This window comes from Phragmites australis, chromosome 24, assembly GCF_958298935.1.
Source record: "Phragmites australis chromosome 24, lpPhrAust1.1, whole genome shotgun sequence".
NCBI lineage: Eukaryota > Viridiplantae > Streptophyta > Magnoliopsida > Poales > Poaceae > Phragmites > Phragmites australis.
The window spans coordinates 2,054,467-2,082,327 of record NC_084944.1 but is presented as its reverse complement, the minus strand read 5'-3'; the positions used below and the strand labels follow the sequence as shown (position 1 = coordinate 2,082,327).

General features: G+C 41.5%; 3 protein-coding genes across 3 annotated transcripts; all 3 read left to right on the top strand.

The window, feature by feature from the left end:
• Positions 1 to 3,819: 3,819 nt before the first annotated feature.
• LOC133907880 (uncharacterized) lies at positions 3,820 to 4,483 on the top strand. Its single transcript, XM_062349980.1, has 2 exons — positions 3,820 to 4,055; positions 4,144 to 4,483. Exons 1-2 carry the CDS (start codon positions 3,875 to 3,877, stop codon positions 4,473 to 4,475), a joined length of 513 nt encoding a protein of 170 aa, XP_062205964.1. The 5' UTR covers positions 3,820 to 3,874; the 3' UTR covers positions 4,476 to 4,483.
• A 1,215-nt stretch (positions 4,484 to 5,698) lies between these two features.
• Positions 5,699 to 13,795, top strand: LOC133907474 (uncharacterized). Its single transcript, XM_062349527.1, has 14 exons — positions 5,699 to 6,431; positions 6,748 to 6,834; positions 7,007 to 7,107; positions 7,187 to 7,237; positions 7,503 to 7,680; positions 7,770 to 8,084; positions 8,630 to 8,833; positions 8,918 to 9,409; positions 9,513 to 9,722; positions 10,310 to 10,498; positions 12,147 to 12,298; positions 12,577 to 12,729; positions 12,815 to 12,896; positions 12,981 to 13,795. The coding sequence occupies exons 1-14, from the start codon at positions 6,036 to 6,038 to the stop codon at positions 13,368 to 13,370; spliced, it is 3,000 nt and encodes a 999-aa protein (XP_062205511.1). The 5' UTR covers positions 5,699 to 6,035; the 3' UTR covers positions 13,371 to 13,795.
• Positions 13,796 to 16,492: 2,697 nt separating this feature from the next.
• On the top strand, positions 16,493 to 27,112 carry LOC133907097 (uncharacterized). Its single transcript, XM_062349120.1, has 25 exons — positions 16,493 to 16,981; positions 17,081 to 17,248; positions 17,321 to 17,395; positions 17,750 to 17,828; positions 18,125 to 18,189; positions 18,285 to 18,374; positions 18,612 to 18,701; positions 18,957 to 19,043; positions 19,295 to 19,378; positions 19,493 to 19,612; positions 19,727 to 19,755; positions 20,155 to 20,287; positions 21,639 to 22,118; positions 22,666 to 23,147; positions 23,225 to 23,288; positions 23,394 to 23,496; positions 23,616 to 23,788; positions 24,722 to 24,847; positions 24,975 to 25,045; positions 25,238 to 25,300; positions 25,870 to 25,942; positions 26,106 to 26,225; positions 26,315 to 26,392; positions 26,589 to 26,639; positions 26,725 to 27,112. Exons 1-25 carry the CDS (start codon positions 16,739 to 16,741, stop codon positions 26,833 to 26,835), a joined length of 3,258 nt encoding a protein of 1,085 aa, XP_062205104.1. The 5' UTR covers positions 16,493 to 16,738; the 3' UTR covers positions 26,836 to 27,112.
• The last annotated feature ends 749 nt before the right edge of the window (positions 27,113 to 27,861 follow it).

The following is a 27,861-nucleotide window of genomic DNA, read 5'->3' as shown; positions in this document are numbered from 1 at the left end:
GACGTGCTGTGTTCCTTGAGATGATCGTCGCAAGCTCCTCCCATGCGGTCTGCAAGAAGTTGGGAGGGTGCTCGCCTGCCTGATGTGCGCGGGTGGAGACATCGTGGGCTGCTGTTTCATCGTTCTTCAGTCCCGTTGATCAATTGCTTGCACGGCACCTGATGGTGTTTCTGTCAAACATGTCAAACCGTCCGACTGAATCGTTGGTCATTTGCTCCGAGGGCTGTTTTACCTGAAGATTGCCGCCATCTGCGCTTTTGTACTCCCTAGCCTTGTGCTGACGGAGCGTCCGGTTGGCTCGGCGTTGACAGGCGCGTATCATCTTCATTTTGTTGAGCTTGCCCACAACTATTTCTGCGGATTGGATACGTTAAGCTTGTGCTTTGTTGAGTAAGTTCAGATCTGAAGTTCATGGAACTCTTCTCTGGGAAGTACTGTGGTGAACATGTAAGGCAAAGGAGCATGTCGGGACTAAAAAAAAGATCATAATGACGAAGAAGCAGCTTGTGACCTGTATTTCTGTGTCTTTTTTTTTTACTTTTTATCACTGAATATAGCTATAGTATCTGAATATAAACGCGCGCACTCACTTTATACACACCTAACGCAAGCATATGCTAGTTCTATAATTAGACGTAGCTTGAAGAAAACGTCTATTTAAAAATCACCGAGACTCATCGAGAATCTCGTAGACGACGAGCACGTCGTAGTCCCTTTAATAAGATCACGCCGGAGTAGCTGAAATTTTTTGAAATAAATCGAAACCAGTATGTCACAATTTTTTGAAATAAATCGAAACCAGTATGTCACCCAAGCATCGAGTCCGAACGGTTCGACTCACCCCTCGAGCCTTAACACCGTGCCTTCCGTTCGCTGTACTCCTGTATCTTGGAATGCTCAACATTTCGCTCGATCCAGGAAACGGGCCAGCAACAGCCCATCCAAGTTGTCTGAACAAGCGAGAACAGGGCAAAGAAGGCACCGAAGTTGGATGGAACAGACGAGAGACGACCAAACAGCCTTTCTTCTCGTTTTCACTTTTCCGCTGGGCCAGAATGACGAATCCTTACATTTACACGGGAGCTTAGAATGCACCCCCACGTTGTTGGATTAGCAAAACAGAAAAAACTCTACAGTAAAGTTTCCCTATGGATATCTTGTACTCTTTTCCCTCTCTTCTTGATCATAAGATTCCCATTTTTCACCGGTCCCTTAGCTATGAACAAAATGGCTCTTTAGCCCTGTGCAGAGCGTGGCAGACCATCGTGAGTCTTGACATTCTAGGAGGATAATAGTGAAGAAAAGATCTTGCAGTAGAGTTTTCTCTCCTTTTTCGCCATTTGCCAAGAGTGTCCTCTGCGATCGGGATCCTATACAGCGGCTACTAGCTACTGCAGAGAGCAACAGTAACCAGCATTAGGGCTGATCTCGGTCGTCCAACCCTCAGCATATGCTCCCGATTACCACATTACTATTACAACTGGATCGCAATGTCAAGTAGATTGACAGAACTCATAATAGAAAGAATGATTCCTTGTTCTTTATTCATAGTGTGATTACATATTTATATATGATGAAAGTATGTATCTATTGGGAAAACATTCCTACTCAATAGATATAATTCTTGGTAATTGATGAATTGATCACTAGAGGTAGTTATCCATAACACTCCCTCTTGATCAATTTGGTCATCCGTATATATCATGTGAAAACTCCTCGAAAAACCTTGTGGGAAAAGCTTGAGGAGAAATTTAATATTGTGATATGCTGTTAAAACTCCTTTAAAATTTAGTGAAAAAAATAAAGAGAAAACGATACATCATATATTAATTATTGTATTATTGTACTATTGTAAACTCATATGAGAAAACATTGAAAGGAAAAACCCATAAGCGAGTTTAGAGAACAATTGGTATGATCTGTGGATCAATATGTCTTTGATACCCTTTAAAAACCCTGGTAGGGAAATAAGAGATATGCATATATTCTTGTGTAGATATTGTTTTATTAAAACCTTTTAAAAGAAACCTTGTGAGTAAAACTTATATAGGAAAAAGAGTACAATATGATGTATGAATGTGTTAAAATTCACGAGGAGATTTCCCCTGATCCTTGCAAATCTCAAAGTCGCCGCATATCAATACCATGAATATATTAAAATATCGAAGTTGGTAAGGACTTTATGAATAAATATGCGATGTTATCATAAGATTTAATTTACAAGATGTTTATCTCCCCGCTTTGTTGTAACTCATGAGGATAAAATAATTTAGGGGTAATATGCTAAGTTATATTGCTCTTTATATAACATATTTGCATCTGAGAAACACAAATAACATTACCTTCATAGATAATGGTAGGTGATTCAATGGAACTAATACCACATGATTTTTATGTGGTTGATTATTCTATGAAGCCATACATATGTATGTGATATTTTCAGAATGATATGTGGAATTAGCCATTGGAATTTGTTTTGATGACTCATATAAGAAGGCTATATCATTATGAAATCAGTCTGTGATATAGTGTTACCGGGAAGGGGTCGCCGACAAACTGGCACCGTCGAAGGACGGTTTGCAGCACCGCGCTGACTGCTGCTGCCCGTCGTCAGCTATGGTCGTGTGCTTATAACGGGCGCTAAAATGGGGAGAAACGCTGTTGTAGGCTTGGCAACCGTCGAACAAGCATCGGTTGACTCCGGCTGAGGGTCATATTTGCATGTCCGCTTGGTCGCCATGCACTAGGTGAGAACAGTGATGAACTTCTCCATTTCTGATCTATCGAATTGAAGGAGGCACGTTCGTACTTACTCCTTCTATTCTTATGTTCTACTCGTAGACGCAAAGATGTATTAGCCGATTAGCCCCCTTCAGTGTTCAGCTATCATCATCTTTTGTGATTACCGAGTTCGTGTGTCAAGGCCTAGAATCCTTGGTTGTTTCTGACCAAGCAGTGGTTGTCCTCACACATGTCCATATGTGTAGAGACCTTCGTGCCTCTGGATTGATGTTGTTTTGGTGATGGAGAACAATGTGCATCGTTTGCTCCATGGCCGTGAAGACGAAGGTGTGTGTCAACAAGTCTCTCATGGTGTCACTGTGGAGGCTGTCGTGGTGATACTGCGTATATCACCTTGGTTCTCTGTTGTGGTTGATTAGCGATTTGAAGAGCGAAGTGTATAATAACATATTATAACTAGATTGTAATGTAAGTCAGAGAGACAAAATTCAGAGTAAAAAGAATGATTGCTTATTTTTTATTCATGTCATAATTATATATTTATATATGATGAAAGAACGTATCTATTGTAAAAATATCTTTTTTCAATAAATATAATTTTTTATAGTTAATAAATTGATCACTAGAGGTAGTTATTTATAATTTATGATAGTTAATGAATCGATCTTGGCGTGATTCGTAGTCTGCATCTAGTCTGGATGCATCAATTGATGCAACATCTTCTACTTTTTTCCCGTGATTGATAGCCTACATCTATCGGAGGGCCTATCGCGTCAGTCAGCACGCTGCGCACGACGGTTGGTGCCGTGCACGCCGGCCGCCGCACTTGTGCTTCGCGGCCGCTGACGTCGCGTGCTAGCCTCCGTGGGTGGTCTCCACGGCGTACGGATCTGTGTGGGATTGAGCCGACCGACGCCTGAGCCTGGCTCCCGACAACAGAAGAAAATGGCGCGCACGTCGCTGGCCTGAGCCACCGCCAGGGGCGCGCGACGACCAAACAAGTCGGGCTCACGTCGTGCAACCCCTCCCCGATAAATCCACCCCGCTGCAATATGCTTTCCTGTCCCAAACAGGCCACCCGCAAGCTCCAGAACAACACATACCAGTCCGGTCTCTTCCGAGCGGTGCAGGAATGGCGCTGAGGAGCATGCGCGTGCTCGCGCTGGTGGCCGCCGTGGTCGTCGCGGCGGCGGCGCGCGCCGACGCGTGGACGCGCTACGACGAGAAGCAGTTCACGGTGACGGGCACCGTGCTGTGCCAGGACTGCACCAAGAACTGGAACGCCTACGCCTACAACGCCAAGCCAATCCCCGGTTCGTGCCTCCCTGCCTAGCTGCGTACCGATGGATGCACCGTTGGCACGGTCGGCTCGGCTAACCCATGTCCGCGTGCTCTGTGCAGGCAGCGTGGTGGGCATCACGTGCCTGGACAAGAAGACCGGGCGGACGGTGTACTACGGCACGGACGCCACGGACGGCAAGGGCGTGTTCAACATCGAGGTGCCCTACGCCGTGAACGGCGGCAGCCTCAACCCGGCGGACTGCCTCGTCCGCCTCGCGTCGTCGGGGGACAAGGGATGCGCCGTGCTCACCAACTTCAACGGCGGCCGGATCGGCGAGAAGCCGTCCCGCCCCGTGCAGCTCTACCCCGGCAAGGTCACCTACGCCGCCGGCCCATACTACTCCACCCTGCCGCAGTGCGACGCCAAGGACGACGACGCCTGCTCCTACTGATGAACGGCCGGTCGAGTACCTGAAGGCTGCTTTCGTTTTCGTGGTGAATTATACGTTTCGAGGCTATGCTTGCTTTCGTGTTTCGTTTTGAGATATCGAGCCGTTTCTTGATCGGTAGGTGGATCATTTCGTTGCGTTGCTACCGTGTTGTTTTGCGTCTAGAACGGCACGGTGTTTCGTAACATGCTCTCTTGCTCTCTGTTTTTTCACTCCTGCCTACTGGTTTGTACTTGACATGAACATGATCAAAACTTTGTGAAATTCGTTCTCTGCCTCCAGAAACATAGTTTTATGTTGAGAATTTTCAGTGTAAATGCGAAGTAACAACATTGGCACAGGTTTGCTACTTGCGCATCTTACTAATACGGATTTTTCTTTCATAGATAAACGATGTAACTGTTAACAGTAACCGTTAACAGTAAGAAGTATATGATGACATCATAAATCTTAAAGCTCCGTATCTCTAATTTTTAGTAAATGTTATGTGAATATATATATGCGCTTACAAGTTATATTGACGTTTCTCAAAAAAAAAAATCCCAACAATTGCAAGAAAGTAATGGAATATTATACTTTTTGTTGGGAGGGGAATGAAATATTATGCACTGTACAAATCGTCACATGTATAAGGAATTTAGGATAGCCATATCAACAAGATGTACAGCTTCGCTTTACTGCCTAGGCAAGTTCGGCATCTCTCCGCTACCCGTGTCCTTTTGAACAAGCGGCACAAGACAGCGCCAATTCCATTAAGCCATTAAACAAGTAAGAATAAATACAAATAACTCTAAAAGGTTACTTACAGAAGAAAAATAGAAAAAAAGAATTACATAGACAATATTAACAACACTACTTACTGCAACCAAAACGACTAAAACATAATAAAAGAAAGAAATGACAATAACACCACTCATGAGAAAAACAAATTTTATAATATTTGATCGAAAGACTCTAATAACATATGTTTACTTACTATTTTTTCTTTATTAGATCATAAAATGTATAATATAAATAAATTCTCAAAAAATCTTTTTAAATAAAATTCTATAAAATTTACTTCGTTCACCAGCGGCGGGTAAAATCACTCACTGCCCGTGTCTGTTTCTCAAGGCACCATAGGCTCCGTACTCCGTAGCGCATCTGCCATCGTACGGAACACAAGATACGGCGTACGCATATACGTGTTTCCATCGCACGGTATACGCTATATCTACGGTGAGCGGTATTATACGCCTCCGGCATGAGCTCCGGTATTCTAGCTCGGGCTCACGCCACGGAGTCCACAGATTCACCCGTCCTCCCTCGCGCCGCGCCGGGGCGGTTGCTTGATCTCAACCCGCCGGCCGCCTCCTCACCCACTCTTCCCCTCCTCGGACCTCGGGAGTCGGGCCGCCTCTCCTGTCCCGAGCCCGACCCGGCTCGCTCACTCGATCGTGTCGCGCTCGCGGCTCGCGTGGGAACGCGTTCCATCCATGTAACAGCAGCAGCGCGCAGCTCGCCACTGACCCAACTACGCGCCCGCCTCCACGATCGCCGTCCTCGCCGCCGCGGGGGTTTCCAATGTGGCGGCGCGGGGCGTACGCCGACGCCGCCCACCACCTCCCCACCGCGGGCGCCGCGCCGGCGATCTCCTCCTCCGGAGTCGCCGGCGCGGCGGGAGCTGCCCGGAGGCGGCGCCGCCCGGGGCTGTCTTGCCGGCCGAGCCACCTCTTCTTCGCGCTCCTCATCGCGCTCTTCACGGCCTCTCTGCTCGTGGTGTGGCAGCTGCTCCCCATCGGCGACGGCGACGCGGCGGAGGCGCCCCCGCAGCCGGAGGGAAGCGACGCCGGGGGAGGGGTGTTGCGGTTCTCGGCCTCGCGCTTGGCGCTGCGCTCGTTCGACGGCGAGAGCCGGCTCGAGGCCGCGAGATCCGAGCGGCGGTGGTGGGCCGGCCTCGCTCCCATCAGGGTCGCCCTCGTGAGTGCTCGTTTCCCAAACCCTGATAAATTGCTCGGCACCTAGTATTTCATTACCGTAGCTCGTAAATTTCGATTCCAGTGAAAATGCAAGTTTTTTATGATCTGGTAGAGCCCTATTTGGATTTACAAATGAAATGTGGGTGTACGGGTCAGAGTTTAGTATTAGACGGAGGAGCAGACATGCTTACCTAGATAAATGCACGTAATGTTTGCTTGTTTTTCTGTTTCTTTATTAGTCAGGTCTCGTGCGCATGAATTTTAAATGCTGAAACTGCATACCATGGTGAGTTGACTTTGGCTCCGCATTGTTTCAGGTTGTGGGAATCATGAACATAGATGCACAATCTCTTATGCTCGCAACTTTGGCAAAAAGTCTTACGGGTCTGGGTTATGAAGTCGAGGTGAGTTTCCTTGCAACACCATCTTGCACGCATTGCTAGTTTGGTGAAAATGCCATTGGGTTGTGTACTTGAATTTGTAAAAAGTGGGTGTATCATGTAACTGTTTGGTTGTCATTCTTTTATGTTAAGAATACTTCATACTCCATGCCATTCACTGTTTTGCATGGATTAGGTTTTAGCATTTGCAGATGGGAAAGCTCGAGATATTTGGGAAAATATTTGCCACATACATGTTGTTAATTATGCGAGTTTGAAGTTTGTCGACTGGTCAAAGTGAGTAATTCCACTTTAACTCTTATGTCATGCCTTATTAATGTCTTAACACTTTTATTCTCTGTTCCTGATTTTGTAGGTACAATGGTGTGCTCTTAAGCTCTCTTGAGGGGAAAAGAGTTGTTTCGATGTGAGTGTTCTGCTGCTACATGTCTTGTGCTCCAGGGTTAGCATGTGATAGAAACACAATTTTCTAATAAAAAAATCTTATAATATAAGCATTCCAACTGGACCGAAAAGAACAGCTGCTGTGGTTCTGTTGTTTGGTCAAACTATTTATTTCATTAAATGAGTTGTCATTTGTTCCTGTAATATTCCATTGTTGGGGTCTATTTCTTTCCCTTTATTGTAGCATTTCTTTGTTCAGCAACTCAACACATTCATATTGTGTTCAGTCTTATGCAGGAACCTTTTCAATTTCTACCAGTTGTTTGGCTTATACACGAAGATACTCTTGGACAGCATGTTAGAAGTTATGTGGAGTTACATGAGTCCATTCCAAATGTCATTGAAGATTGGAGGACCCATTTTAATGCATGCACTTATGTTGTGTTTCCAGATAGCTACCTTCCTGTATGTACTACCCTCAACTCTAAACTTTGAAATAATTAAATCAAATGAAACAGAGTTTTGGTCTGACCTTTTTATCTATCTGGTTCCAGTTGTTATACTCCCCTCTTGATTCTGGGAATTTCTTGGTGATTCCTGGTTCTCCAGTTGAAATCTGGGCAGCTAAAAGATATGGCTTCTCGCATTCTCAAGAAACTATAAGAAAACAGCATGGGATTGAAGAAGATGAAGTCATTGTTTTGGTTGTCGGAAGCTACTTATTCTTTGATGAATTGCCATGGGATTATGCAACAGTCATGCGTGCATCAGCTCCACTCATTTTGGATATAGCAAAAACTAAAGATTTGAGAGTGCAGTTTATTTTTTTCTGTGGAAATGACACCGATGCCTACAACTCAGCTTTCCAGGTAATGATTATTCTGCAAGTTGTATCATGACCTTTGGGAGAAATATTATCAAAATATTTCTAGAAATACCATCTCTGTCCCAATGACCACGTTTCTGTTTTCCTTCATCTCATCTGCCCTTAAGCTGGTTTCTCCCGACAATTTCTGTACCATATTATGGCCATGACAACATTCTTTTTAAGTCTGAAGACACTCAACTAAGCTTTTTTATCTTCCCTTTTTTTTCCTTCACATTTGTTTGGCATTTAGAGATACTATACATTGCATTTGCAAACTTCATTAATACAAGAGCTCTACAATTCTCAGCCTTCAAGCTTGTGGATATGCTTTTCTCTAACTATTTGTGGCTACATTTTGTTTCTCATTTTTGAAATGTTAGGTCTTTCCCTTGTTGATCTGATACACTCCACACTTGTACTGCTATTTTTCTTTTTTCTTTTGTATACATGTTGGCATGGAAGCTGTTGTATCCTTTTTACAGTCCATTTTTATCCTCATGTCTACAAAATCACGTGCTAATACCATCCTAATTTTCTATTCCACAGGAACTTGCCTCACACATGGGATTTCCTGATGGTTCTGTAAAGCATTTCTCCATGACTTACGATATTAGGAACCTGTTAATGTTTGTGGATGTTGTTCTCTATGGATCTTTAAGACAAGAACCTGGTTTTCCTCCTTTGTTATTGCGGTCCATGTCCTCTGAAATTCCAATCATTGCGCCAAATCTGACTTTTATAACAAAATATGTATGCCACTTCATCCAGTCCATAATATGCTGTTCACTTTATAAGTCTTGAAAGATTCTTTTAACAATGTATTGTTTGTTTCAGGTCACTGATGGCGTCCATGGCTTCCTTTTCAATTCTGATGACCCAAGCACAGTGGCTTCAGCTTTCACACGAATTTTAGGAGGAAAAAAGCTTTTGGATACTGCCTATTCTGTTGCTTTGGAGGGGAAGCTACTTTCCAAGAACATGTTAGCATATGATTGTATCACTGCTCATGTTAAGCTTCTTGAAAGTGTGATGCATTATCCTTCAGATGCAAAATTACCGTCTTCTGTTTCTAAAATTCAAGAGAGAACATGGTTATGGGATCCTTTCGAGATGAAAGCTGCACTTGAAAATGGTTCTTTGGAAGATGAAAGCCATAGCAGCACAAGGGTTGTTGATATTCTTATGAGAGAACTCAATCAAAGTAATCAGACAACTTATTCTGATAGCAATAATACTTCTTCCTATGACTACCCTAGCTTATCTGATTGGAATTATTTAAGTGAGGTCGATATCTTTGAAGACATTGAGAGGAGAGAAATGGAGGAGGCAAGTCTTTTTTCCTTGTTTTGGGATGACCTCAATAGTCTTCCCCAACGAGACTAAAATTTGTTTCTGCAGAAGGAATTAAATATGCTTTTTTGCAATGCAGATTGATGAAAGGGTGGAAAGACCTTTGTTATCATGGGATGAGGTGTACAGAAATGCTCGTAAATCAGAAAGGCTAAAGCCGGAAGGAAATGAACGTGATGAAGGTGAACTGGAACGGACTGGCCAACCTGTGTGTATATATGAGATTTATACTGGAGAGGGAGCATGGCCGTTTTTACACCGTGGATCTTTATATCGTGGCATTACACTTGTAAGTCTTGGTAAATTTACCTTACTGCATGTGTGTTCAACTGCTACTTTCAATTTTAAAGTGCATATTTATTTTCTAATTTTAAGTTTGGTGCTCAATCATATTGTACATCATCTCTGCCACTACATGGTCAGTTAGGCCACCAAACTTATGAAAAGTTTGAGATATTTGTAATCTGTACTGGGTGGAAGCATCAGAGTACTACTATGGTTCATGTATTCTTTTTACACGATATCTCACAATCCCATCCAGTTCAGCCTGTGTGTGTTGTTAAACATATGCTGGTTTACTCTGCTTATAAATATTTCAGGCTAATTACCACCATCCTGATCCAGCATGAACTTGATCTAAAAAAAGATTGAGCATGAACTTTCTGTGAACTGGACATTCTGAATGGTCGATAATCAGTAGTTTGGAGTCTTTTTCTTTTTCTTAGTACAGCAATTAAATTCTCCGCTTTCGTGTGTGTTAGTGGTTTAGTGCACATGTTCATTCACTGAAACTGTACTGCATTGTTCTTGCCTTTTGATCTTGCCAGTTAAAGTTTCAGTCATCGCTTATGCCTATTTTTGCATTTTTATGTCAAGTCAAAAGGAGGCAGGAGACCAAGATCAGATGACATTGATGCTGTTACCAGGCTTTCAGTACTGGACAACCCATACTATCGTGATCTTCTTTGTGAACTTGGTGCTATGTTTGCCATTGCGAACAGAATTGATACTGTACATAAGTTACCATGGATAGGTTTCCAGTCATGGCGGGCTGCTGGAAGAAAGGTACAAATTTCTCTTAAATTTTGATTTCAGTTTTGGCCATATTGGTCATGCGAGCTTGTTGAAAAACTTCTACTCTTTCAAAAAAGGGAAACAGTACATACTACAGCTTTGAACTCTTCAAGTCGTCTAATTTCACCCTGAACAATCAAACCGTCTATCTGTAGTCCCTAAAGAGTAAAAACCAGAGCATATAATCCCTAAGGCTGAGCCCACCTCAGTTTCAGTCTGGTGTGGAAGTGGTTCTGACCACAAGCGCCAAGTCACCTTCCTAATCATCTCTATTGTTATAATGTGGGCAACTTGTAGTGATAACATTCAAGTCAGCACCCTGTGTCAGCTCCCTTTTTTGTTCCCTTGCTCTGTTGTTTCTCCCTCTTCTCATCTTCTCATAGTGACAGCAGCGATGTTCCAACCGTGGCCTCCAGCTGCCAAGCTCACTGTTGGCGACTTCAGCGCCTCCCTCTTACTCACCTCACTGCCCTCTTACTCACCTCACTGCCCTCTATCACACTGGTGCCCTTGATGCCGTCTCCACACAAATCCAGCTCCACAAAGGCAAGCTCATGCATAGCTGAGACAGTGATGCTCGCTGCTCCCAGTGCCGGTCAAACCAGCAATTCATCGAGGATCCTGACTTAAAAAGTGCCCTCCGCAGTTTTCCATACCGATGCATAACTCAGGTTCAGTGTGCTGCACATGCAACAATTCATGGCATCCTGAACCTACTCATGCTTGGCGCTGTTTTGACCCCATCTGATGGCATCCATCTCATGTGACACTTTGAAGTTTGGACATTGGTGATCTTGCCATGTTCGTCTTTGATAGTTCCTAGATCTGTCTCCAGGTTAGATTGAACAATTTATCTCGAGTCGTAGGGTTGGCCCGTTCAGAATCAACTATTCATCCTGCAATGAAGCTAGCAGAAAGGTTGCATGATTAGCTAATATGCCAGCTAAAACCCAGGCACATCAACACCAATCCAGGCCACATGGCGAAACCACCCTCAAAACCATGTCACGTTGTTATTTGCACCATTTTAATAATCGAGGCATGAAAGCAGACTGTTCGGAAGTTTAGGTTTGAAATTAGACGAGTTGAAGAGATTAGATGGGTGATATGCACTTTTCTGATGAAAAAAGTATATGGTTTAGATGCCATCTTGTTCTTCCACTATTGTGGTCTTCTGGATATGCTTTTGACAATAATGGCCAAAGCTAATTCATTTTATGCTAGAACATTTTTCTACACTCTGAACTGAACAGCTCAAATTTCAATAACTCTATTTAGCTAATAAATTGTACATATTGATCTGTACATCCATAATTAAGCTGGTCCCTCAACCATTTATTAGAGGATATTAACTCAGTCTACTTGCTAGCAAATCATACAACAATGAGCATACAAAGTGAAATGTATTAAGCAGTACTACTTATTTTCTAGTCATGAAACCTGTGATGTACCACACAGGTAATTAAATGGTGCATTACCCGAACGTATGATACTCTTGTTGCTCATGATGTTAGAAACATGTTTATGTTTCCCCCCACATACCCCCCACATATCTGGTCTGCTGAATCCTTAATACCAAGAACGTTTTTGGTTCAATAGGATTTGGATGGGTGTCTTTTTGATCTTCTCCTCTTATTAGGTATCCTTGTCTGGAAGTGCTGAAGAAACCTTGGAGGAAACTATGGCTGAAGAAAATAATGAGGATGTTATATACTACTGGGCGCCATTAGTTCTGGACCAAAGTTCCAACTTTTGGTCGATGTGTGATTTCCTAAATGCTGGCCATTGCAGGTGCTTTTTTAATACCTTATCATGTTCCTTTTTTATTGGCTATTTTGTTATCATTGTTAAATTCCTTGAGTTTGGGGAATAGGGTCAAGAACCAGTCAACAACTGTCAAACTCATGTTGTCCTTGGTGTGATATTACTTGTTAGTTCCTGACCTTATCAATTACTGTTTGTTGTATATATGCAACTTGTATGGTGCTACTAGGCCAGAAGTATCTATTGTACTCTGTTCCATCTCAATTGCTTGGAGCTTCATCTTCAACAGCATTTTGTTTTCACAGATCTCTTTTTGAAGATGCATTTAGGACTATGTATGGTCTGCCAGAGGGTGTCGCAGCCCTTCCACCAATGCCCAATGATGGTGATTATTGGTCTACTCTTCACAGCTGGGTGATGCCCACCCCATCATTTTTGAAATTCGTCATGTTCTCAAGGTAACTTGTCAGTTCTCACACATAATGTTTTTAGGAAGCGGTTCAATTGTGTGTTCGTTATTCTGACTCAGGTTACATTTTGCAGGATGTTTGTCGATTCTCTTCATAGCTTGAATGAGAACAGTACTGAGCCAGCTTCATGCTTGCTTGGAGCATCACAACCTGAGGTGACCATATCTTTATTTCTTTTGCAACCATAGTTATATTTGTTGTAGATATCATCTCATCTCAATCCTCCTTGTTTACCTCAGAAAAGGCACTGCTATTGTCGAATCCTGGAAGTCCTTGTAAATATCTGGGCTTATCACAGTGGAAGGAAGATGGTCTACCTTAACCCGGTCACTGGAGATATCAGAGAGCAGCATCCACTCGATGAAAGAAATGAGATGTGGGTAAAGTTCTTCAATTTCACCCTTTTAAAGAGCATGGATGAGGATCTAGCAGAGGAAGCGGATGACGGCATGCATCCTGGAAATGATCAATGGCTATGGCCATTAACTGGTCAAGTGTTCTGGCCTGGTATTGCTGACAGGGAAAGGGAGGAGAAATATATAAGAAAATTGGACAAAAAACTCAAGAACAAGGTGAAATTGCTTGAAAGGCAGAAGTCTGGTTACAAGCAGAAGCCCCTGGGACCATGACTGTGATGGAAGCTAACAATTTGAAGAAAAAAATTGAATCACATGCAGCTTCAATCCATTAGTGCTCTTACTTCCTGTTTTCTGATACAGCGATTGAACACGATCTCGTGGCAGAAGAGGTAAACCGCCAAGGCACCATTGTTGTGAATACACATTCTTTTTACGCCTCCTTGATTTCCCTCTCCAAAGGAGCTTGGCTAAGCTGGAGGGTATTGCCAGGACGGGGAATCGCCGATTCATTTCTTTCCTGTTCATATAGAGCGGTTATAAATTGTGCCATATAGTTCCCACTTGCCATGAAAGGGGCAGCTATCTACGGAAGGAGAGCAGAATTTTGGTAGTTATCTAACTGACCATCGTTGTACATGTAAATTCCCAGTAGACAGGGACCGTCGTGAAAGTAATAATCATGTTAAATTCTGGTATATTCTCTTTAACTCGCCGTATTGAAAGGTGATAGAACTTGTCAACTATTTTATCTAGAATTTCTTGAGAAATCGGTTGTTTGGTACTGCCGGCCTGTACTGCTGTTGCTGTCGGTGGTTGTTTGGTACTGCGAGCGGAGAAGCCGCGCGGGCGGGTAAAAGGTCGGACGGGATAGATAGGGACGGGCAGCGAAATGCTATGCTAATTGGGTGTTTTGAATACGAAAATTTTATTAGGACATATGGTTTATTAAAATTATTTGTTTGTGTTAAGATTTATGTTAGAGAGTTAGAAAAAAAATTATAGGATAGATAAGAATCAATTGATAAATAAGTATTAAGTAGGATGTATGAACGGTTAAGATAGATCATTCCTGTTATTACCTGTAAATGATTTAAGCTAAACATTGGCGGGATGTTCGTTCTTTTGTGATGGAAGGCCTAATGATGTCCTGCCACAGTGCTGATGAGCATGTACTTGACGAGACGCTGACAGAATAAACTTTGATTTTCTTTCATATATGATAGGCATTGTGCCTCGCACAACATAGACGCTTATTAGGACATTAAGTTTTAGAAACTACTTAAACACACGTTTTTTTATTGGAAGCTTGATCCCTTAGATGGATGCTTGTTGAATTAACACACTAGCCACCAACTCAAGTGCTTCTCTGATTGTACATTCCACTAGCCTTTTGTTATGCCAATTGCAGCGAGATAACCTATATGGACATAAAAAGATAGGGATTGGAAACGTAAAAGTTGTAAGGGTCGTCACCCCTCTCTCTCTCACTCGACCAGATTTGGTGTATGTAGTTGTCATCTTCCAGTGCATCATCATCCTGTTTGGTTGTTTGCTTTATTAAATGAGATTTTGTAGAGCTGCATCGTATAAATAGTTAAGTGAATGTTAAATGAAACCATATTTATCAAAAAGAAGTAAGATTGGCAATGAGATTGATTAGGTCGGATCCTTACGGATTTTACAACTAGCGAGGGTGGAAACAAATTTTACCCCGTGGGGGTCCTAAGTTAGGGCCCTGATTTATGTTTGAGTCGAGGGCGGGAGCTAAAAAGTCCACTCTAACACACCCTCCTACCCTCGCGGTAGCGCGCTTGCCCGCAGCAGCCGTCGTTCGCGCTTGTTGCCACTCATGTTCACACCCGCAGCCACTCACAGCTCCCACCCGTGGGTCTCCGTTGGGTTTTGGCTCCCCATGGGGTTCGGGGTTGGGTTGATTTTTCACCTGTCAGACGTTTTGGAGGCAAGTAAGGTTTTTTAATTTAGGTTTAGGGTCGGTGTGTTCTTGCTGCACTTGGTCCCAAATCGTCCCGTTGCTAGTCCTAAAAATAAGAGTGTTTAATTAGTTATATCGGTTTATATTAGATAAACTAAATTTATATTTAGTTTATTAAATCTAAGGTTGCATGAGTGGATGTAAAAGTTAAAATTATGATTGGTTATTCGCATGAAGATAATTTTATAACATAACAATAGGCTGCCTGCTCAGCAAACACATAGTGAAGCTTCGCTCTCAGACCAAGACAATATCATATATTTACATTCGTTAAGTAAGACTTAAACAACAGATATAAATAACTAAATAAAATTATATTTATGAAACCAAGCTAGAGAAGATTTAGGCTATCAAATACGCCCTTTACCTCCTAAACCAACTTCCACACCCGACCACCGTATTTGATGCAGCTGTCCTTACTCCTTACCCGATTCTGATCTAGCATAAATCAAGGTTTGTTGTCCTATTGTCTACCATGTACTCTCTCTGAACCACTTCGTCTCCAAATTACAGCTACCTTTGCTGGTAGCCCACTCAAGCAACAATTTTTCTCCTGTTCTCCACGGAGGTTTCATCGACATGGTTAACTTGAGCTACGAGTCACAGGGGAGCATTTTAAATACCTGAGAACAAGTTTAAAACAAAAAATGGATATGTCCATATGTAAATTGCTCAGTAGATGAGAACTAAGCCTTAATTTAGTGATTAGTAAAGGTGTCGGTACCTTTACCCATTAAGAATTAAACCCTAAGTTTATTTCTTATATATCTCACTAATGTGGAATTTTTATTTAGTTGTAGATGACGTGCTTCGTATCTCTAGTTCTCTGTGCACGTAGTGTAAGTATGTGGTGGTGTAAGTATATATCTGCACCTATGTGTTGTATTGAGATTTTTTTAAGAAAAATAGTTTGTCGATGGTATTTGAAGAAACTATATATCATTTATGATGCTTTTTTGAGAAAAAATTTGATTCGAATTTGAAAACCAAAGATCAGTACGAAATAAATTATCACTCTTCCTCACAAAAAGACAGATTAAATGGTTATCCCACTCCTTATACTCAGATCTTCTTATATCGAAGTCACTATAACACTATCATTGGTATATAATCACCACAATATCGTCACTGATATATGATCCGGTACACGGCGTCAGCTACTACAAGCGCCATGCGAGGTCTTGTTTGACGCTACTCTTCCCGATCAGGATCCTCTGCAGTTAAGACTTCTTCTCAACCATCAGATAAAAATCAACGGGATGGACAACAGAAATCACTGTTACAATATAATGAAATACCGTTGCTACAGTATTTGTCTACAATACCACTACAAATCACTGTTTATCTACTCATATTTTACTATTCTAGCTGCTACAGAAAATACATTGCCTTCTCTGCTGCAGAGGATCTGGGTCCCACTCTTCCCGGTTGACGCCACTCTTCTCTTGCGGTCTCCCGGCGAAATCCCAGACCCACGCAGCCAACCACCTTGTCCAGTCGTCCCCTCCCCCGCGCGATCCTGCCGAGCCGCGCCACCGCCGACGAGCGCGAACCCTAACCCCCGCCTGGATCTGGGAGCCGCCGTGGGCGCTCCCTCTCATGGTCCCCGGCGGCGAGGGGGCCTCCGGCCGGCGGCGCAGCTGAGATGCAACGCGACGCGACGCCGCCCACCGCCTCCCCAGCCTCCTCCTCGTGCTCCTCCCTCTTCGGCGGCGAGCAGCTATTCGAGTCCGGCCCCGGCCCGCTCGTCTTCCTGCCCCTGCTCCTGATCCAGGGTGGCGGCATGGACCTCTCCCGCGTCGGTGAGAAGCTCCTCAGCTCCGTCCGCTCCGCCCGCTCGCTCGGCCTCCTGCCCCCGACCCCCTCAGCGTCCCCTTCCCGTCCCGAGGTCCCTCGCCGTCTCCCTCCCGTCCTCGCTCGCTCTCGTGTGCCGTGTCGGATCAATGAGGTAGAGGTTGCTCACATCTGTGTTGTACTTCTCTTGTAGGTTCCAGAGCGAGCTGCAGCGGCGGCGGCAGTTGCGCGTGCGATCGCAGGGCTGCCACCGCACGAGAGGATCAACCTGCCGTCGAATTCGGAGGACTTGGTCTCCATCTACGGTAGCAACCCGCAGGGGCAGCCCGTGGAAGAGCTCGAGGAGGTGTTCTATGAGGAGGTAGGTGCTACATTTATATTTCAGCATTGGCGCTTGTTAGGCTTGATGTGCTTGAGTTTGAATTATTTGCAGGAGTTCGATCCAATAAAATACATTCTGCAAAGTATTCCGGATGAAGGTGGCGACACCACCTATTTCGATAAGCAGGTTAGTGGGACTGCTTATCTTTTTCATGTCTAAAACATTATGAAAGAAGTACATGCTGAGAAACCTTGTCTGTACCATGCTTTTGAGTGACGTGTGCTTGCATAAGTGCCGCAGTTGTGTTGGTGATTGTTTGGAAGCAATCGTTTCAGCAAATGAGATTTATGCCCTCTGTAGAAGAAACCGATCCCATTTTGTCGTTTATCCATGATTTTCACTCGAAAATATTTTGCTTCCTTCCAAAAGACGGTTATCCATGAATTGTATTTGGTATCAAAAGCCCTGCCCCACCTGCATGAACATGCCCTTAACAAAATTAACGTGTTCTGTTTTCTCATATAATTTTCTTCTTTGCAGTCTACCTTGAGATTAGCGCAGCTTGACAAGATTGCAGAACGATTGTCGCATCATGTTATGGGTCACCATGAAGAAATGGGTATGTCTCCCACTAGAGCATATAAGAGGTTCCATTTTTAGCTATCTTTTATCTGCATTCTGCACAGGGTAGTATAGTTTTCAATTGCATGTTCTTCCTTTTTTTATTTTTGGTTTCCAACTGATACTTTTCATGAATATTCATCTCCTTCAACAAGTTCAAGTTTTAATTGCCTTAAGATATGAAATAAGGAAGATATCTATTGTTGGTATTGCCTCAGTTATGCTACCAAAATGTGATGTTTGTTGACTTCCTTTTAAGGAAATCTCAGATTACTGATATTAAGTTTTGGCCAGTGAAGGGGATGCAGTTAGTGATGGAATTAGAACAAGACTTAAAGGTTGCAAATGTAATCTGCATGGTAATACCTCGTGAAACTTTGTCCTTGCTGGCAATTTTTTTGTACCTTTTTGGGTATCCAGGGCTTAAGTCCCTACGATTAAATTGATATTTCAGAACGGACGAAGGCATATAACCTCATCGAAGAATGAGGTGTCAAGGGATCTGGTTGTGAATGTAAAATCAAAGAAGAAACAAGCTTTGCTGGTAGGTGCATACTCTTATATCATGTTTGTTTGCTGCATTTACTGTGAAAACTTTGTGGTTGTTCCCAGCTCTCCTTTATATACAACTGAACTACCATTCTATTATGAAGAAGTAATGTCTTAATGTGGGATTATCTCTAACATATTAAATCCAAATGCTTCTTTCCGCTATCACTAGCTCTAGGGACACCGAATTGAGGATCTATAAATAAAAATATTTAATTTTTGTGTAATGCAGGATGTTCTTCCTATTCTTACAGAGCTTTGTCAGGCACTAGACATGCAGATGGAGCTTGAAACTTTTGTTGAGAAAGAGAATTACTTTCAGGTGAGCTTAATTTTGGCCATGGCCATTGTTATTCTCTCACTTAATTAGTAAACTTCTTTACTCCAGGGTGAAATCAGCAGATGTTCATTTTAATCTTACCGTGATAGTTTTGAAACCCATAATCACCTCTTGGAATATGGTTTTGTTGCTTTTTTACCTGAACAACTGTAGTATCTGGGTTTACTATGTGATTAAATACTTATTTTTCCCAAGAATTATGTTGAGTCTCTAATGATAGCTTATTGATGTTTGTAGGCATTTCAATTATTGCCAGAGTATTTGCAAGTCTTGGAGAATTATTCAGGCCTTTCTGCCATACAAGAAATGGGACGAGGGATTGAGGTAATTATCTTTTGATTTGCTCAACTCATATAACTAGGCTTTTGTTGTTGAAATATTTTATCTCCTTAATTCTAGAAAGTGTAAGTTGTCTTAAGTCTATCTTCATCTCCTAACACTCTGTTGCTATATTCAATCAGATAAAAATCTTTTGCAACTTCAAATTTTATCGGTTATCTGCATTTCACACTTCAGTTTGATCTGATTTAATATTTTATCCTTCTGGTGATGTTTGCCCTCTTAATACATTGCAGGCATGGTTAGCTCGGACAATCCAAAAGTTGGACACCCATTTACTAGGTGTTTGTCAGATTTTCAATGAGGAAAGCTATCTAACTGTGAGTGTTTTCATTATCATTGTTTTCCATAGGTTCTTGGATTGACTGGGTAATTTATTTATTTTTTGCTAACCCACTAGAATGACATTCTTTAACGATTAAACATGGATGTAGGTAATTGATGCCTATGCATTGATGGGTGACATTGGTGGCATGGCTGAAAAGATGCAGAGTTTCTTTTTGCAGGAAGTACTCTCTCAGACACATTGTGTCCTGAAAGAAATGTTGGAAGAGGTATTAGATTTTCTTTATTGGCATTCTCTTTCTTTTTTTAGTGTTCTTATAATTGTCAATACAGATTTCTTAATATGTTATATTCTCGGTTTTCTAATTCTGAAGTAATTGCAGGAGATCGGAAACAATACACATAGAAATAGGTCTGTATTCAACTCCTTATCTTGGTTCTTTTGGCTGCATTCTAAACTTAGTATTATAGTGATTTGGATGATATGGATATGGCATGGAATACCGATATACCTGCTACCTTTGTGAGTCATAGCCTCATATTTGAATTTTATCAGTGGCGGACCCAGATATTTTTGTGTGTGGCATACTGTTTTCTCCCCCAAAAAATGGTTTTGTTTGGTTTGTACAGTTTGTTTTTGAATATTTGAAGTATGGAATAGATACCAGAAGCAATTCCCTGATTAGTTGGATTTCTAGTTTAAAATTGTTTAAAACAGTGCAGGATTTATGAAAATAAGGCCTATCATTTAACGCCAAGCAACATTCTATTTTCTCTGAGTATTTACTTAACTAATATTTATTTTCTGCAGGTTTACATATAGTGATCTTTGTGTTCAAGTTCCTGAGTCCAAATTTCGCCCCTGTTTGTTGAGAACCCTTGAGAGCTTATTTTCATTGATGTGCTCATATTATGCTATTATGAGCTTTTCCCCAGGAGAAAAGGTAACATATATGGGTTTGCTGTCACTTTTATTGTTGAAATTTCGATCATATATCTGGATCAACAGTTTTGAACTGAGTGGCAATTACTGCCAAGGCTCAGCACTTCAATGTAAACCATTATGAAAAACTGCAAGTTTAGTTTCTTCCTCGTTGAATTTATAAACTATGTAGTGACATAGGAAAGCTGATAGAAGACAAGAATAATTAAACCAATCAGAGACTTACAGACGAACAAGCTTCTTATACAAAGATGTCAAATGCTAACAGTTTTGAACTCTTTTCTATGTGTGGAGCTGTCAGTTGGCAACTATCCTATATGTTGTCAGTTGAATTGTATATTGTACACCTGGTCATAAATACATGTCGTTTTGGACAAGACATGGCCTCCAATGCATAGCTTTGACCGCTAATTTCTATTAATATATATTTATAAAATCCATTGAAGTTGTGATATTATGAAAGCATTTTTCAAGACAAATCTACACATATGATTTTAAGGTTTCCAAACTAAATATTTTGAAAGCTATTGTTAGTCAAAGTTCTAAAAGTTTGACCGAACCTTTTCCAAAATGACATATATTTATGACTGGAAGTAGGGGTGTAATCGGATCGGATACGGACGGATGTAACTCATCATGTATCCTATCCTACATTTTTTTTTCTCAAAATCGGAGTTGAACACAGATAGTCCCGGATAATTATTTCTTCATCCTGTATCCTATCCTATATTTTTTCTTGGAGTCGGAGTCGGAGTGGATAGTGCTGCAAACTTTTGGTTAGTCAAATAGATGGAAAATTCACTTCATTTGCCTCCCCACACGTCACATTAAATAATATGGGGGTGCAATCAAAGTGAGCACAAAGAGAGTGGTCATTGATATATGAAAACAGGAGCATTCAATATTATCTCTCTACGGATGTTTGACAATCTACGAATATATTATCATGTTTTTAAGTGAAATCACAATAGATTTTCTCATAACACATAAAATTCGTATACTTCGGACAGATACCAGTCATCCTGTATCCTATCTTTTTTTTTCTCAGATTTGGAGTCGGACACGGATAGTGTCAAATAGTGTCGGATAGCTATTATTGCATCCCATATTTACTTCGCAAGTCTTTGGTTTGCCGGGTGGGTGGGAAATATCCGTCCCGTTTTCATCCCTAACTGGAGGGAGTATATATGATGAAGAGTAATTATCTGCTTTCAGTGTGAAACAAATCTGATTTAGTTTCACCTATCTTCCCATCCAATAACCTATATATCTGTATCTGATGCATTGGTTAGTCTAATTTGAATATCAGATTTTTATTATTGTTATTCATGAGATCTGTGTTTTCTCTTCAGAATATTGAGTCCAAGGGCCCAGATCTAGTAGACAAGAATACGGCATCTCAGAGTAAAAACGGAATTTTAGTTGATTCAGGAAGAGGTCAGTCAAGTGCAACAGTCAATCAGGATGGTTCTGCAGCTGAAAAGAGTGACAGAACATCGTCATCGGAGGTTAGCAATCCCGGTGCTAGTACATCAGGAGCGGGTTCTCCATTCTATCAGCTGAGGACAGATGCTACAAAACTTGTTGCGCATACATTTGAAAGAGGGCGAAGAAATCTTTGGCAACTGGCAACAAGTCGCTTATCTGTTTTACTGTCGAGTTCGGCTGTTTGTTCAACTAGCACATACCAATTCCTGAAGAACTATGAAGATCTCACCATTGTCATTTTGGCTGGTGAAGCATTTTGTGGGTTTGAAGCCAGTGAGTTCCGCCAGAAGTTGAAGACTGTCTGTTTGAACTACATAGTGTCCTTCCACCGGCAAAATATATATGTATGTCAAATAACTCATATTCGATTGTTAAGAATTAGTTTCCAAACATGTGAACTCTTGACGTGCTTTCATGTTCTTAGTAACTGTAGCCATAACCATAACTTGAAAGTATAGGCAATGCACGGGGTGTGTTGTCTAACTTGTCTGTAGGAACATTGTTCAGACTTTCTTTTTTGGAACACAATGGTATGCAGGATTCATATTGGCCCATTTATTGTCGCTGATTTTGATATGATCTACCTGACCGCTTATGTTTGCACAAAAAGAGTTTTCAGTTGACATGTACCTTAAGTCACTACAAAAACATTATAATCTGTAAGAAATTACGTAAATAGTGGTTTTTCAATGTAGTTCTGTATAAAGAAAAAGGAGGAGAAATGTAATGCCTATTTTCTGGTAATGCATGGGTTGCTCTAGTCAGTACTGTGCTTTTACTCTAGACCTTTTGGACTTCACTGCAAAATATGGCAGTCACAAACTGTTAGTGTTCTCTATGCAATGAGCATGCTATGTATCAACTTTTCGTGTTTTGTCATTCTTCTGGCAGGCACTTAAGATGGTATTGGAAAAGGAATCTTGGACAATAATGTCTGCTGAAGCTTCACAGATAATTAGTTTAGCAGGCCTAACTGGTGATGGTGCTGCACTGATCTCTCCTACGGGTCGCAGTTCCAACTTGCCAATAAACTGTTACCGTGAGAATTCTACTGCGGCCAATTCAGGAAAGCAAAAGAATGGATTTGCTTCTTGGCTTAAGATTGAAAACCCATTTTCTTCTAAGCTAGAAAATGGCTCCGTGGAATCCCCAAAGTCCAATATGCTTTTTGACTCATCAGCTGGTAATAGTCATGGCAATGGAAATAATTCATCTTTTGATGAAGAGAATGAAGACCTTCTCGCGGATTTCATTGATGAAGATAGTCAGTTGCCTAGCAGGATACCAGAAACAAGAATTGTAAAAGGCAATTCTTCGCATTGGAAAGATGGAGACATTTCATCACAGACAGGCTCATCAATTTCTTTATTAAGGTATCAAGTACTGATGTACCTTAACTTAGGAATGTTTCTACACATAACTGCCAAAGCTAAACTGCCACTGGAATCAGGATGATGGACAAATATGCTAGGCTAATGCAAAAGCTGGAAATTGTCAATGTTGAGCTTTTTAAGGTTAGTTTTGTCATTCAACATCAGTAGTTTTACCATGTAGTAAACTGCGAGTAGAAGAAGTTTGTGGAACATCTTCTGTTGTTCATACTCGACAAAATTTATCAGGGTATCTCCCAACTGTTTGGCATCTTTTATCACTACATATATGAGACATTTGGGCACCAGGACAGGAGTCAAAGCGGCAAGCCTTTACGAGATTATCAATCATGTAAGAATTTGGTGCTCTCCACCAAAATATTTTCCTGTACATATTTCTTGGCTGTTACTACTTATACAGACGTGATTACCTTTCTTAAATGTCCTTTCTAATGCTTGTGCTGTATTCAGTTCGACTTAAAGCCACTTTATCAAAAATAACACAAGACTCTGATCAGTGGGTCAAGCCACAGAATATTCCATATTCACCTTCATCAGCTATTTCAATTAATTCAACTTTTGCTCAAATGGATGTGATGCCTACTGCGCCTCCCAGCTCAATGTTCACCTCCTATGGGTTAAAGGTAACTGCTGGTTTACATGATGATGCTTACATAATGCTAGGCAACCCCAACTCATTTGCACGCTTGATGTGAGACTTAGTTGCAATATTCACCATACATCTACTATTTGCACTGTCACAGACAACAAAGTGAAATTTTTGTCTTATTTGACTTGGTCTTGCCTCATAAGAATTCAGGTTCACTGATTTCTGCATCCTGAAACTTAAGAATTTGAAGATGTGCCATGAAGTTCACTGCAGATACGATTTATCTGTTCCACATTATTTTCCCCATAGTATTAGCAACTCATCAACTATAATTTTGTTGTTATCATCACGTAAACTGTTCCAATTATAAGCGTGTAACTATAAATTTCTGGTAGCTTTGCAACTTCTAGGCAATACACAATACAGTTTACTGATTGCTGTGAGATTGATGGAGGAACCATGGAGGGGAAATAGTGACAAGGGAAATAATCTAGATAGAGAACTGGGTAGAAGTAGAAGTAATGAAGTATTTCGTCAAAAAAAGAAGTAGAAGTAATGAAGTGTAGGCTTGAGACTTTTGATCCTTTTTCACAATCTATGTTTTTTTAAACTTTTTTTTTTTGCTATTTATGACAATATCTTATTCCTTGTAGAAGTCATTGAATGCATGTCTCGCTGTTGATGTAAATTTCTCAAATGAACTTTAGCCGGCTAAATTGAAACTCTCTGTGACTCTGAAGTTCCCTATCTGTTTTTTTAATGTATCCCTTTCTGCTTGTTAGGTGTTCAAGAAGGCATATAGCTAGAAGGTTATCTTCGTGTCTGCACACATGCTTTTTTGGATGGCAGATACTTTGTTTTATTTATACTCGTTTAAAAAGTTATTTTTTCTCATGTTCAGGATCTCCCTAGTTTCAGTGTCCTTGTTTAGCTAAAAAGTGTATGTTAACCACTTCTTTTTTTGCAGGAGAGATGTGCAGCTGCTGAAACATTATTGTTGGTTGCTCGAGTGTTGAACAGATCTAGAGCACATCTACACTCAGTGTTGTCTAAAAAAAACACTTCTGCTGTTGAAGAGTTCTTTAGGACACTGGTATGTTTCTTTGCTTTGAGAGGTTGCAGCGCTTTAGTTTAGTTCCCTATGAAATTCCTTTTGTAGTCTGCAAATCTGAAATATATGATATAATTCCTAAATTTGCCGTTCTCCTTGTTTGTCATAGGTGGATTCTGTTCCAGATTTGGCAGAGCACATTCATAGGACAAGTGCACGGATGCTTTTGCATATTGATGGGTATGTTAAATCATCCAATCCCCTCACATTTCTTTTCTCTTTGGCGAAATAAGTTTTGTGTGGGATTTGCATCACCATGGATGCTGTTAGAAGTTGGAACAATAATATATTGCTCAGCTACTGCATTGCATTGATGTTTTGAATCACCAGTCATGCATGCTTAATTGAATCACGTACCTAATGTGTTTTCAGGTATCCAGATAAGATTGCAAATGCTAAATGGGAGGTGAAGGAGCTTGGCATAGAGCACAATGGGTATGCTTATGTTTAAGCCTTCTTTATATGAACAATTGGAATATTCTAGTTTTGAGTATCTGTTTTGGCTTGTTTTTTGCTACTGTTGTTATGCATCCTATGAACTCTCCTTTGGCACCTCTTCGCATTCATTTATACATTAATTATTGAGTAATTCACCACACCTTAATCTAATCTTTTCAATTTTGACAGTCTTGATGTACTTTGTTGTCTGATTAGAAAGTATTTCACCATCACCTTAATCCATAAATTTGCATGGATGTGATGTTTCTTGGGTTCTGTCATTCCGTGTCATTATACTGGTGTCTCCTGTATACATGCAGCTTTACTGAAATATTAAGCTCATGTAGGATGTAACTGAATACATTGTTAGTTGTGATAATATATAGCAAAATCTGCAATCTAATACTTATGTCTATAATACGGGCCGCAGGGACTAGATGTGCTTGATTCTTAGTATAAGGGGGTTAGGAATTTGATCACAAATTTGATTATTAGAGCAATGACTGCGACCACTGGTTCGCTTTTAAATTGCTCCACTGACTAGGTTTGCACCTTTATCATTGCAGATATGTTGATTTGTTATTGGGTGAATTCAAACACTACAAAACAAGATTGGACCACGGAGGAATTTCTAAGGAGGTTAGTGTGAGACGATTAACGAATAATTCATTTTCCCCCTTTTTGTTGGCTTTGGTATCACTTTGTTTATTTCATGTAGAAAAGAATGTTTAGCTTTCTTCAAATTATTTGATCGATGATTTACTGACAGTTGAGGTGAATTAACTTCTTATGTGCTTCCCAGCTCCAACACCTCTTGCTGGAGTATGGCATAGAGAGCATCGCAGAAGTGTTAGTCGAAGGTCTTTCTAGAGTGAAACGGTGCACCGATGAAGGGCGTGCTTTGATGTCACTTGACCTCCAGGTTTCAATTTTTGATTCACAAGTTTAGTATTCATTCGTGAAGTGAATGGCATGGAAGAAACCATACTGACAGCTTTGATGTTCCTTCAGGTACTAATTAATGGACTGCAGCACATTGTATCAGCGAATGTTAAACCAAAGCTGCAAACTGTGGACACTTTCATAAAGGTAAGCAAACAAATCCATCCAAGCTAGTTCGTACTGTACCAGTAACTTAATGGCATTACTTGCTTGCTTAATTGCCTAAAGAATGCTCCCTTCTTCTGTCCTGCGCCAATCGCAATTATTCTTGTGTTCATTTATCATTATATTAGTGAGGTCTTGACAAAGGCAACTGCTGATAACAATTCTTACAATCAAACAGGCTTATTATTTGCCAGAGACCGAGTATGTTCACTGGGCACGGTCTCATCCAGTAAGAACTTAATGAATCTCGAGTCAGATACCATGCATCATAGCGATACAAATGAACTTACGTCTGTTATTTCTGAACTCCACAGGAATACAGCAAAAGTCAGGTCGTTGGGTTGGTTAACCTGGTGGCCACCATGAAAGGATGGAAACGGAAAACGAGATTGGAAACGGTCGATAAGATTGAGGCAGGACCATAGCGGAATATTTTGCTGTTTTGTTTTTGTTTGCTTCAGCTGCACATAGTGTTGTATTCTCTCTTTTTTTTCTTTACACCCCCCCCCCCCCCTTTTCAAATCATTTTTGTCAATTCTTTCACCCTCTGGCCATTTTTATGCTAACCCCGTCAGGATATCACCCTTCAGTGGTGTATATTTAAGCAGCGACCTTGTATCAGGGGCGAGTTGTCACTTACTACAAGTAAAAGAACTGTGTACATGGAACATCAACTCAATAAATACGAATCGTTCATAAATACCCCTATTCTCATATCACTGTAGCTTCTGCAGATGTCTTAAAGGATTGCACGGATGCTTCAGAGATGCACAAGTTCTGGTATTCATTTCAGCCTTAAATCTAATCAGCGACGCTGCAATAATTAGTTCATGTATTCCATATCTTAGTTTTGTGCAGAACCTGTAATGCGGGCTCTGGTCTGTTGGTAGGTATTGCAATTCAAACCTCAAGATTTTAGAGAAGTGTTAAGACGAGTTCTGGTCTGTTTCATCGGTATTGCCAGTTGCCCTCTTCGTCGTCCAGCTAGCGTCACTGTGCGAAGAGAGGGCACCGATAGAAAGAAGCTCAAGGACGGTCACTTTGGGAGACCTCTTGTATAGTAGTTGCATGGCCCTTGGCCACTGACCGAGCCCAAAAGTCCACAACCAGTGGTTCCATCCTCCATTGGGCCATCGCAGGAGTGGAACTGCGAGTCACTGGAACGGATCTTGCGACCTGAGATTTTCCTGAACGCTGGCGCTGCTCGCGTCATCTGCCGTCCGACCGTTCCTGCGCTCCCCCGCACATTTTACAGTCGCCGAATCATTCCGGCACGCAGCCGCACCTGCACGCACAGCTCTTGCCGCCTTGCAGGGTGCCAAAGCTGCAGCGATTCCGGTGAGCTCGCTGACGCATGATGGGCAGCTTGGCTTGCTCCGCTTGGCTCAGATTCCTCTCCTTTGTAGGCTGCAGGTGGCCGGACGAAGGCCCCCGTTTGCACAGTTTCCGCG

What these genes read in the sequence shown, in the direction of transcription:
- LOC133907880 (XM_062349980.1), top strand. Translation starts at nt 3,875, where the DNA reads ATGGCGCTGAGGAGCATGCGCGTGCTCGCGCTGGTGGCCGCCGTGGTC. An exon ending in CAACGCCAAGCCAATCCCCG is followed by an intron (nt 4,056 to 4,143) that starts GTTCGTGCCTCC and finishes TGCTCTGTGCAG; the next exon opens with GCAGCGTGGTGGGCATCACG.
- LOC133907474 (XM_062349527.1), top strand. Translation starts at nt 6,036, where the DNA reads ATGTGGCGGCGCGGGGCGTACGCCGACGCCGCCCACCACCTCCCCACC. An exon ending in AAGTTTGTCGACTGGTCAAA is followed by an intron (nt 7,108 to 7,186) that starts GTGAGTAATTCC and finishes CTGATTTTGTAG; the next exon opens with GTACAATGGTGTGCTCTTAA. An exon ending in AGAGGAGAGAAATGGAGGAG is followed by an intron (nt 9,410 to 9,512) that starts GCAAGTCTTTTT and finishes TTTGCAATGCAG; the next exon opens with ATTGATGAAAGGGTGGAAAG.
- LOC133907097 (XM_062349120.1), top strand. Translation starts at nt 16,739, where the DNA reads ATGCAACGCGACGCGACGCCGCCCACCGCCTCCCCAGCCTCCTCCTCG. An exon ending in AGAAAGAGAATTACTTTCAG is followed by an intron (nt 18,702 to 18,956) that starts GTGAGCTTAATT and finishes TGATGTTTGTAG; the next exon opens with GCATTTCAATTATTGCCAGA. An exon ending in TGAAAGAAATGTTGGAAGAG is followed by an intron (nt 19,613 to 19,726) that starts GTATTAGATTTT and finishes AAGTAATTGCAG; the next exon opens with GAGATCGGAAACAATACACA.